The following is a 9,805-nucleotide window of genomic DNA, read 5'->3' as shown; positions in this document are numbered from 1 at the left end:
GGGGGGGGGTGGGTGCTTGAACTCGTCAGACGAGGACGAGACCCTGGCACATGGGGGTAAGGCTGGCTGCGTGACCGTCCAAGCGCGACACTCTAAGGTCTTCTGATCAAGGAGAGAATGTGAATGCAGGAGAATGGAGCTGAGGGCGGTAGCAGGCCTTGGTGTTGGTGGCGGGAGACGAGGGCGGAGGGAGTTGGTGTGTGGAAGAGGGTGCCTTGGTCGAGATGGAGTGAGTGAGGTGGTTGTCGGTGGTTGATCGTTAATACTCGGGAAGGGGTCGATGCTAATCGGCTCGTCGATAAGCGGCAGAAATACGTCGTAGGCACTGTACGGTAACAGTACCTATAGCCGGACGGAACGGGGGTGCCTGGCGCTCTTTTGCTGACCAAACAAGAAAAACTGTGCCTTTCGGGAGGCAAAACTGCATTCATACGTCAGGAGGGGGGAATGAGAATATCGTCTCAGCAGGCCCTATCTGTTTTTTATATTGTCCCACAAGACCTCTCGCTCTTGTTTCTTTTCCTGAAAAGGTTCTTCCCGCCATTTCCCTTCAGGTACCCAAGGTAAGGTACCTTACTGCAGGTGAGGAATAATTCACGTGACTGATATCACGTGTATTGCCACTCCGATTAGAAGATGGACTTCTTCAGCTACCTACCTACCTAAGGTATCTTACAATACCGCATTAGTAGATACTAGCACGTGGTGACACTGGCTCTGAAAGGATCAGGTAGCTCTGCATCACAATGTCACAAAGTGTCAACATGTTTTTCCTGACACTGGCAATACGAGGCGGTTTTGAGCAATTGTACGTCATAATCAACTGGTAGGCAGGCAACCAAGTATTCTTCTAGTCTTGGGCTGTCAAGGCCCTAAATTTAATACATAAACTGGCCATGTCTCTAATGGCTGTATTGAGTCATTTGGCAGGCATAGAGCTACTTTATACATTTTCTCTGCCGCTCCTCATCATCATCGACCATATGACCCCCCAGTCACCCACTAGCCAAGGACCTTCTCTGCAGCGGAGACTTATGAAAATCAGCATCAAAATCCTAACATGGCAGTCGGAAAGAACTTACCGTTAAGACCCGTATTATCAGGTTCTACGTGCATGGCCTTGACCTTTCCATCCTCAATTTCAAGAGCATAACGCTTACTTCTGGGACCACCAAAGATGGCAGTGCCATCGAAGGCTAAATCAAGGGCTTCGGTGAACTTGGCAGTTGGGTCTCCCAGGAATCGAATCTAAGCAGAAGTGTGAGATTCGAATAGGCACGATGAATAAATAATCCTGAAGAGGAAGGACTGAAAGGGGAGGCTACTTACTCCTGAGCTACCCGTAGGGTCCAATGATGCACCCCAGGCCTTCGTGCTAAAGAGAGTCAGAACAGAGCCATGGATGAAAGTCACAGAAGGCAGAACTCACACGAAAGGGTCGTTGACAGCAACAACAAAAACCTTGCCGGCATCCTTCAGCTTCTTGGAATTGATGTAACCCGGGATATGAGAGTTGGAGCAGGATGGACCTTTTGACCATTGGTTAGATTTTGATTTCATACATCATCCTCAACCAAAACGGTGCAAACAAGCTGAGGTTGTGACTTACTGAATGCAGCAGGAACACCAATAATCAAAGCCTTGCCGGTGGTGGTAAGTTCACTCAGGTTCACCTTGTTACCCGGTGAGTTCTCAACAAGGACGTCAAGATTCGGGAGCCGGTCCCCAACTTTGATAAAGGCACGGGCCGAGCTGTGGAATGACCGAGCAGGTCGAGCAGCTGTGAGTGCAAATCGACGAAGGGCAAATGTAGATGCCATGATTACAAGCTTCTAGTAGAACTTGAGTCAATGGGTTGGGGTGGTGGATGGTGTGCTCGGAGAGATGTGGTTGAGTTCTAAGGGGGGTTGGGTTAGTGAAAGCTCGCTTCTTATGATACTGCCACTGGGGTATGGAACTACACACGGTAAGGAGCAACTTCATTCATCTCAGTTACTCCATACAAAGCATCTTTTCTATCAATATTCGCCATTCTTCATCAATTCTCTCAGTCCAATCTTTGGATACTCTTTCAATACTTGACAACACGTGGATTTTATTTTGCCTACATAGAGCGCCTTTTGACGGGTATCTCCGAATCTGATTGGAGCGCATCTGAGTGAGCTTGGCTTAACGGGAACCAGGGCCGAATGGAGACGATGGCGATATGTATTTCCCCGCCGCCGCCAATCTCGCAGTGAAATGGCTTGATGCTATAAGCTTTACGGGGTAGCCTCAAGTTCTATGCGGGGTACCTATTTTCCCCAGGTTATTTCTCCGTCTCCAGGCGAGGATGCGATAGGCCTCGGAGCTCTTCACGGTAGGTGGCACAAGTAAGCTATGGCAGCTATAAATTCCTTGACTTCGTCCGCTTTCTCCAGAAGTCTGCATCTGGAAAGTTGTAGTTGCAAACATGCGTATCGAAGTTCTTGCTCTGTCCTTATTCCTCTTCGGGGCTGCATGTGCTGCTCCACGGGAGCTCCCCTTCTCGACCTTCAGCAACGTCACGGTATTCGCCCCTCCCGCCGATTACACAGATCCACAAGTGCTCTACGCACGAACCGTTGAACTCGAGGATGGGGCTCTTCTGGCAACATGGGAAAATTATAGTCCACAGCCCCCGCTCGTCTACTTCCCCATCTTCAAGAGTGTTGATGGGGGGGAGACATGGAAAGAAATCTCTAAAGTGACGGACCAGGTCAACAACTGGGGGCTTCGATATCAGCCGTTCTTGTATGAGCTTCCTGCACCTGTCGGACGTTATGCAGCTGGAACGGTTCTTCTGGCGGGGAACAGCATTCCAGAAAATCTGAACTCCACCGAAATTGACGTCTACGCAAGTGAAGACAAAGGTTATACCTGGCACTTTGTCTCGCGTGTTGCATCTGGTGGTCCAGCTGACACAACGGATGGTGTTCCTGCAATTTGGGAGCCTTTCATCCTATACTACGAGGGCAAGATCATCGTCTACTATTCAGATCAACGAGATCCACTCCATGGCCAAAAGCTTGTCCATCAAGTCTCCGATGACCTTCTCTCCTGGGAGCCGCCAGTGGACGACGTAGCCTACCAACCCTATACGGACCGACCTGGGATGACGACCGTAACGCATCTTCCCAATGGAAAATACATTATGACTTATGAATATGGTGGTGGACCACATGTTTCCGGTACGGATTACGAGTTCCCAGTCTACTACCGCATCAACGACAGTCCCTTGGAGTTCAACAACTCCGTCGGCTACCCAATCATCGCGGACGATGGCACGCAGCCCACCTCTTCACCGTATATCACTTGGTCCCCAATCGGGGGACCAAACGGCACTATTATCGTCAGTTCGGGCAGTTATAGCCAGATCTTCACGAATCAGAAGTTGGGGGCCGTTGATGCATGGAAGATTGTTCCAACCCCCGAAGGGATTTCTTACACACGCCATTTGAGGGTATTCAAGTTTATCCCGGATCATTTGCTAATAATGGGTGCGGGTTTCCTTCCACCCAGCACTACGAATAAGGTCACAGTCAGTGTGATTGACCTTGCGAAGAGTCTGCTCTCAGCGAGCTGAATGGAGCGGGGTATGGGAGGATTGAAGATGAGCTGCCTGATAACTAAATAATGGTCAATCAAAAGCTCAACTTCCTGATCATGATGGTTTTAAGGCTTAGGATGGCTGTAAGAGTTCCTTGTATCTTTATCCACCTCTTCCAATTTATGTGAGTTTGGATGCTTCAACTCATAATATTACATACTCTTTCGTTCCAAATGCTCCTCGTCGATGATCGCTCTTGGTGAAAAGTCTAGAACGGTGAACGAAACCCAATTCAAACATTGTCATGATGCGACGTCTTTTCCTCGTCCTATTCAAGAATTTGTGAGGCGTAGTACTATAGCAAGCAGTACGATAAACGGTGCCAACGCAAAGTATCGGTGTGTCGATTTATTTTTGTACCTGCATAGAGGTCCCGACGGGAGTGGAGGGGAATCATGAGGTCAAGGGGCTAATCAGGGCCAAGCTTTTTTAAAAGCGGGTTTGCCGAGGGGGAGCTGCATTAGCGAGCCCCTTTAATCCCATTCCCGTTAGGTGGCTGGGGGCCGCCTCCTATGGTCTCGCCCCGTTGTCTAGCGAACTCGCGGGTAAACAACGCTCTGGCAGAACAGCGGAGTGGAAATTCGAAAGGCTGGTACACCACGTAGCCATACCAACCACCTCATATTCGGACCCCGAACAATCTACAAAGTAGCTGGGCAATTTCTCGTGAGCCAAGGAAAGAAACCCTCCTTCTTAAACTACCCACCGTTCATCGATTCTTCCCATCCTACCTATTCTTTGTTGTGGAGAAGTTGTCTGACGATCTTTGGAGTCTCAAGAAACAGTGCTATCTAGTTACATTCATTCTCTACGAAGCGTCATTTTGCATATTCAGGTCTCGAGCTTACATTCCTCGATATATGCCATTAGCATTCCTCGATCGGAGATCATACACCTTCACGCATTCCACGGCTGCGGCTCCAACGTCCCTGCGAACGACGGGGCGGGAGTTTAGCTGATTCCAGGCAGCCTTTCAAGAGTCTCATAGGAGGCAGACAAGATGGCAATGGCACAAAGGTTTCAAATAGGGTGGATGAGTATGTCCAGTCTCCGTTCATTGTTTGAGGAGCCTGGCTGACATTCCAACAGGGTTGATACCTTTCCTCGGATACCACCATGTGCTCATGTTACTGATCGCAGTTGCGATCATTCTGCTCTGTAAGTATTTTCTACCGCGGCCTTTTCTACATTGCCTGCTAACCTGGTCCAGCAATGTTATTAGCAGGTTGCTCATCTTCATCGCCCGTTATACCCAACATCTTCCTCATATCCCTCTACTACCAACCATATACCCCCGTACCATCAACATCACAAACGGATTTCAACGTTCACACTGCAATAGCCAACATCGTCGGTGGCGCAAGATTATCAGCAAGAGTTGGATTCTTCGGAATTTGCATCAACCCAGATGGAGGATCCTGGCTATGCAGCAACAATGCCACAGCGTTAGCGAACGAAGTGAGCGTGGATCAAGATCCGCTGAATTTAATCTGGCTTGCAAGTCAATTTAAGGACATGATTGTTTTCCCATACTTGATGTGAGTATCTCGCTCACGTTCTTCGTTATTGTTTACTAACAATTTCACAGCATTGTCGCAATAATCTTTGCGTTCATCTGCCTCCTGCTCCTAGCGACTTTCCCAGGATGGCACGAAGAAGAAGACGCCTCTGGCAGCGAACGAGAAGTGAAACCATTCCCCTCCCGACCCGTCTCCCAAATCGCCCTCGCAATTATCTTCATCTCCTCGATATTCATCCTGGTCTCCGTCCTCTGGCAACATACGGCCTCAGTCGCCGCCTCGATAATAGCCCAGGATCTTGGGAATGGAAGCGTATTAAGTGGAGTTGGCACCACGGCGATGGTGCTTGGGTGGTTTGGATTCGCACTATTAATCATCGTCACGATCGGACTGTTGGTTATGATATTGAGTATCAGAGTTCTGGCGGAGACATTTGGTTAAGCGGAAAAGTTCCAACGGGCGAACACGACGGAAGGAATAATTTGATACATTTCAGCGAGCATGATGAGGCCCCATCGCCCTTGCACACCACCAATGGGTGATCGGACCATCGAGTCATTGAGGGTCGATCGCATCAGTTTGTGTATAAAGAATGACTTTGAGCATTTGGGACGGAGTTGGGCAGACTTTTTCGGTTGGATTTTTTTCTCTTGGAGCGAAGATAGGAAGGGAGGAGTCGGGCTTTATTCCGGATGTTAATACCTACGCAGGGGGAAGTCGAGCAGCTGAGGAGGATCTCAGCTTGTATGTAATTCGCAGGCGTGGATTTGGAGAAAACACCCCCCCCCCCAAAAATTTTATGAATATCATGTCGATTTCCCCGCGCCACCTTTTCAATTATCTATCTTTGAATTGTGATCTTTCGTGCATAAACTCGTGATATAGACATTGGACACGTTAACTCATATATGTAGTCGAATCGAGACGAGAGGATGAGGCTCGTTCGTTCATTTCATCCAACCAACCCCACGCGTGAGCTTCATTTCCTCCTCCGGAACCGACTATTATGAGCCGGTCCCCCCTTGGCGCCTGAATTCCTCAACTTCAACCTCTTGAAGTTCTGATGCGCTACCGCGTTCACCTTCCTCGCCACCGTCCGGATCTTGCCCTCCTTCGCGCTTCCCCGCCGTCCCTGATTAGGCCGTCTGTACCGCGTGCCCCCCTCGGAAGCCGTGTATTCTGATTGCGAATCCGAGTCGAAATTGCGCGCATCTTCGAAGGCAGCCGCCGTCGTGTCGTCGTCGTCGGCAGCGGCTTGCTGCGTCTCGGGGATCGTGCTATCGTCCGCTGCTGCTGCCGTGGTGAATTCATCATCGCTAGCCCCCTCTTCCTCCTCGTCGGCGCTGCGGGGCGCGGAAACGGGTTTGGCGCGCGATGGTTTCAGGGTCACGCGGCGCGTGGTGCGTTTCTGTCCTTTCTTCTTGTAGATCTTGAGGGGGAGGCCGTCGCGGCCGAGTGTGGGGTTCTGGAGCTCGTCGGGCTCGCTGTCGAGGAGGGCTTCGTCGTCGAACCCGCCGAGGGGTAGGCGGGGTTGGCTAGCTTCTTCCACTTGCACGGTTTCCTGGGGTGTGGGGATCGGTGCTTTAGAGGGTGGGTCGCGGCCGACTGCGGCTAGCTCGTTCTCCATCTCGTGTAGGGCTTCGAGGTCTTCGTCGGCGGCTTCTTCTTCCATTTTGCGGAGGCCGGCTAACATGCTGCTCAGGCCGCGGACTAGAGGTTTTCTGGGGAGGCGGAGGGGTTGGGGTGATAGTTCTAGGTCTTCGTCGTTCTCGTTCACGGTGGGCATCTGTGGTCGCTGGCTGTCTCGCCTTAGGAACGACGGCGTGGCGAAGTACAGTTTTGACACGGATGATGGTGTCTTCCCCCCTTGCCCGTTGGGATGTGGATTCTTCGACGGCGTGGTGAACTTGTCGAGCATGAAACGTTTTCCAGCTGAAGCTGGCGTTCTGGTGTGCCTGGGAGTAGCATGTATATCGTTGGGCGGTTTGCGAGGCGTAGAATGGAGTAAAGCTTGCAGATTTGCTCCAGATGCGCTGTTCTTCTTAGATGGTGTATTGCTTTCCTCGAGAAGATCAAATATCCCCAAAACCTGTCCATCCTTTTGTGGTGTCGGCCCAATAGCAGTCTTCTTCGAGGGCGTGAATATATTGCGTACGGCAGAAGGCGATTCATATGGATCGACTTCCCATGGTAGCATTGTGTTTTTCGAGGGCGTCTTCATAATCTGGAAACGTTTGGAAGGCTGAGCGTGCCCATCCTCGTGCTTTCGCTTTCGAGGAGTCTCATGATGACTTGGTGGAGGCTGAACTATCTTCCCCGACAAAATATCGCGGGCCTTATTATATTCCTTGTATTTCGCAGCTAGAGCATATATTAGTACGGCATGTCAAAACCTTCGTGGCTACGGGCTATACCAATAGCTGGGTGCTTCTTGATGTCATCGCGGGAGGCTTTCTGCCCATTGTGGGAGGCGGCGAAGTTCTTCTCCCATGTTTTCAATTCCAGGCGAAGAGCATTTGACCGCTCTGTTAGAGCCTCCCGTTCTTCTTCCTTCATATTTTGATCGTCCTATCAAAACTGTCATGAATCCTCGAATCAACACATCTGTAGGAAGTCTCGTGCTACGCGATACGCGACGCGCGCCGGCGGATGAGAAGTCTTTTCCGGCGACTTGATATTCGTTCTGAAGGAAGCAATTTGCAATATGCAAAATTTCGGTCTTAAGGTTGTAGAATTCGGCTTCTGAAGGTCATCAAGTATAGTAGAGTGTTCATGAACAGGTAGTAAGGTGTGAATACGCAGGTAGTTAGACGCGTCGCGGGCTTCATTCGCATCCCTGCTTTTTCTTATCGCTTATCGTCATAGCCGCCAAAGATCATCGCCAAGCGACGACTTTTCCCATGGCTGGACAAACATCCTCTTCATGGAACACGAGGACTTAGATGCCAGGTCCAAAATCCTCCAGGCCACACTTGCTGAGATCCATGGCAGTGCTGATGATGCGGAAGAGAGCTGTTGTGTGATATGCCTCGAGCGCATCTCCGAGCAGGCTATCGCCCAACCTTGCAAGCATGACAATTTCGACTTCCTATGCCTGATCAGCTGGCTCCAGGAACAGCCCTCCTGTCCTCTCTGCAAGGCCGACATCAAGACTGTCCAGTACGGATCTGCGAGCGGCGAAGCGCACAAGACTTATGTTGTTCCTGTCCCTACAAAAGCCGCAGATCCTCCGAGCGCGCCGAATCCTCGCAACTTCGACCCTCGAGCAAGAAGGCCCTACCGTCCAAGGCGCCCCTTCATCCCACGAACCCCTCCCACGCCTGACGAGGCCCTCCTACGCCGCCGTCACATCTACCGCAATCAGCTCTACTCTCTGCACGTGGGGAGCAACCGGGTCTCACGATTCCGGGACCTCACGCCGGAGCTGTTCAGCCGCGATGCAGAGCTGGTATCGCGGGCGCGCAAATGGATCCGGCGAGAACTACAAGTCTTCGAGTTCCTGAACCCCGACCACGCATCGGGCTCGGACCGGCGAGCCAACAATGCCGAGTTCCTGCTGGAGTATATCGTGGCGATTCTGAAGACGGTGGATATGCAGGGCGCGGGCGGGCAGGCCGAGGACATGCTGCAGGAGTTCCTGGGGAGGGAGAACACGCGGCTCTTCTTGCATGAGTTGAGGGCCTGGCTGAGGAGCCCGTATACTTCTCTGGAGGATTGGGATCGCCATGTGCAGTACAATGAGGCCGTTGGAAAAGGTCGAGATGGGTCTTCGTCTGGACAGGAAGACAGGAGAGGTGGCAACGCCCACCGTAGCAGATTTCGGGGTGATGGACGTTCTTCCCAGTATACTCCTCGAGGAGAGCGCCGTTACTTCCCATATCATCCAAGACAGCCCAGATCGGACGGTTAACCTCTCCCAGCTCTTGCATCTGTCGGACGTCACAAGTCTTATGGGGATGTGAGATGCCGCCTAAGTTTACACACTAGCCTGTTCTATCGACCTCCATATACAACAGAATCATTCATTCTATGACCTCGGGTCGGAGAAAGCCAATATACAAAGACCTGCGGCAACAAACGCTGCATGGTGGACAAGCTTCTGGCGATGGTAGATGGAGCTCTCAGTTCTCGAACGCGGGACTCCAACCGCTAAAGAGTCACAGCAATATCTGGTCCGGGGAGTGCAGGCGGGTAGAGATGGGAGGAGTAGCGCTGCGCCGAGGACAGGAGTGATGGTTTTCAAGGTCAAGATTCTATTCTGATATCATAAGGGGGGTATATAGGGGATTAGAAGGGAGTGTTTACATGTCTCCCTTACCCTCTTTCGCATATCGATGCATACGGCACGAAGCTCGCGATTTAGAAGGAGAGATAAAACTCGGCCGAGCTGTGGAAGCCCAATGATAGGAAATGAGATAGAAATGAATGGCAGTTTGAGAACGCGAGCAAACCTCAACATATCTTGGTCCTTTTCTTAGCCCATCTATCAAAATGCATCACGATCACCACTCTCGTCCTCGGCCAGGGGACAAAGCGTCGAGGAAACACGTCCCAGAACTCCCCTCTCGTCGGGGCAAGAGAGGAGCGAGGAAGGAGCAGGTGACTCATGAGATGAAAGCAGACCGCAAGCAGACTTGGACGGCAATGACATACAATG

General features: G+C 51.1%; 5 protein-coding genes across 5 annotated transcripts; 3 read left to right on the top strand and 2 right to left on the bottom strand.

The window, feature by feature from the left end:
* Positions 1-970: 970 nt before the first annotated feature.
* On the bottom strand, positions 971-1,876 carry M430DRAFT_70177 (hypothetical protein). The gene is made up of 5 exons (XM_024869480.1): positions 1,610-1,876; positions 1,430-1,529; positions 1,330-1,375; positions 1,083-1,248; positions 971-1,031 (listed from the first exon to the last, which is right to left on the bottom strand). Exons 1-5 carry the CDS (start codon positions 1,818-1,820, stop codon positions 1,003-1,005), a joined length of 552 nt encoding a protein of 183 aa, XP_024716687.1. The 5' UTR covers positions 1,821-1,876; the 3' UTR covers positions 971-1,002.
* A 214-nt stretch (positions 1,877-2,090) lies between these two features.
* On the top strand, positions 2,091-3,797 carry M430DRAFT_37644 (glycoside hydrolase family 93 protein). The gene has a single exon (XM_024867158.1). It carries the CDS (start codon positions 2,453-2,455, stop codon positions 3,602-3,604), a length of 1,152 nt encoding a protein of 383 aa, XP_024716686.1. The 5' UTR covers positions 2,091-2,452; the 3' UTR covers positions 3,605-3,797.
* Positions 3,798-4,634: 837 nt separating this feature from the next.
* On the top strand, positions 4,635-5,936 carry M430DRAFT_148095 (hypothetical protein; the record flags this gene model as incomplete). Its single annotated transcript, XM_024863106.1, has 4 exons — positions 4,635-4,665; positions 4,718-4,786; positions 4,839-5,166; positions 5,217-5,936. The coding sequence occupies 4 exons, from the start codon at positions 4,635-4,637 to the stop codon at positions 5,587-5,589; spliced, it is 801 nt and encodes a 266-aa protein (XP_024716685.1). The 3' UTR covers positions 5,590-5,936.
* An 87-nt stretch (positions 5,937-6,023) lies between these two features.
* M430DRAFT_148092 (hypothetical protein) lies at positions 6,024-7,915 on the bottom strand. Its single transcript, XM_024863105.1, has 2 exons — positions 7,563-7,915; positions 6,024-7,509 (listed from the first exon to the last, which is right to left on the bottom strand). Exons 1-2 carry the CDS (start codon positions 7,702-7,704, stop codon positions 6,128-6,130), a joined length of 1,524 nt encoding a protein of 507 aa, XP_024716684.1. The 5' UTR covers positions 7,705-7,915; the 3' UTR covers positions 6,024-6,127.
* Positions 7,916-8,071: 156 nt separating this feature from the next.
* On the top strand, positions 8,072-9,058 carry M430DRAFT_110843 (hypothetical protein; the record flags this gene model as incomplete). Its single annotated transcript, XM_024861392.1, has 1 exon — positions 8,072-9,058. One exon carries the CDS (start codon positions 8,072-8,074, stop codon positions 9,056-9,058), a length of 987 nt encoding a protein of 328 aa, XP_024716683.1.
* Positions 9,059-9,805: the final 747 nt, after the last annotated feature.

Source organism: Amorphotheca resinae (genome assembly GCF_003019875.1).
Source record: "Amorphotheca resinae ATCC 22711 unplaced genomic scaffold M430scaffold_14, whole genome shotgun sequence".
Taxonomy (NCBI): Eukaryota; Fungi; Ascomycota; class Leotiomycetes; order Helotiales; family Amorphothecaceae; genus Amorphotheca; species Amorphotheca resinae.
This window is presented reverse-complemented; position numbering and strand designations above follow the sequence as displayed.

Bases quoted from the DNA above. Each gene is read 5' to 3' on its own strand.
- M430DRAFT_70177 (XM_024869480.1), bottom strand. From the start codon at position 1,820: ATGGCATCTACATTTGCCCTTCGTCGATTTGCACTCACAGCTGCTCGA. The intron at 1,530-1,609 runs GTAAGTCACAAC...AATGGTCAAAAG, and splicing joins TGGTGTTCCTGCTGCATTCA to GTCCATCCTGCTCCAACTCT. The intron at 1,376-1,429 runs GTGAGTTCTGCC...GACTCTCTTTAG, and splicing joins GCTGTCAACGACCCTTTCGT to CACGAAGGCCTGGGGTGCAT.
- M430DRAFT_37644 (XM_024867158.1), top strand. From the start codon at position 2,453: ATGCGTATCGAAGTTCTTGCTCTGTCCTTATTCCTCTTCGGGGCTGCA.
- M430DRAFT_148092 (XM_024863105.1), bottom strand. From the start codon at position 7,704: ATGAAGGAAGAAGAACGGGAGGCTCTAACAGAGCGGTCAAATGCTCTT. The intron at 7,510-7,562 runs GTATAGCCCGTA...TATATGCTCTAG, and splicing joins CAAGAAGCACCCAGCTATTG to CTGCGAAATACAAGGAATAT.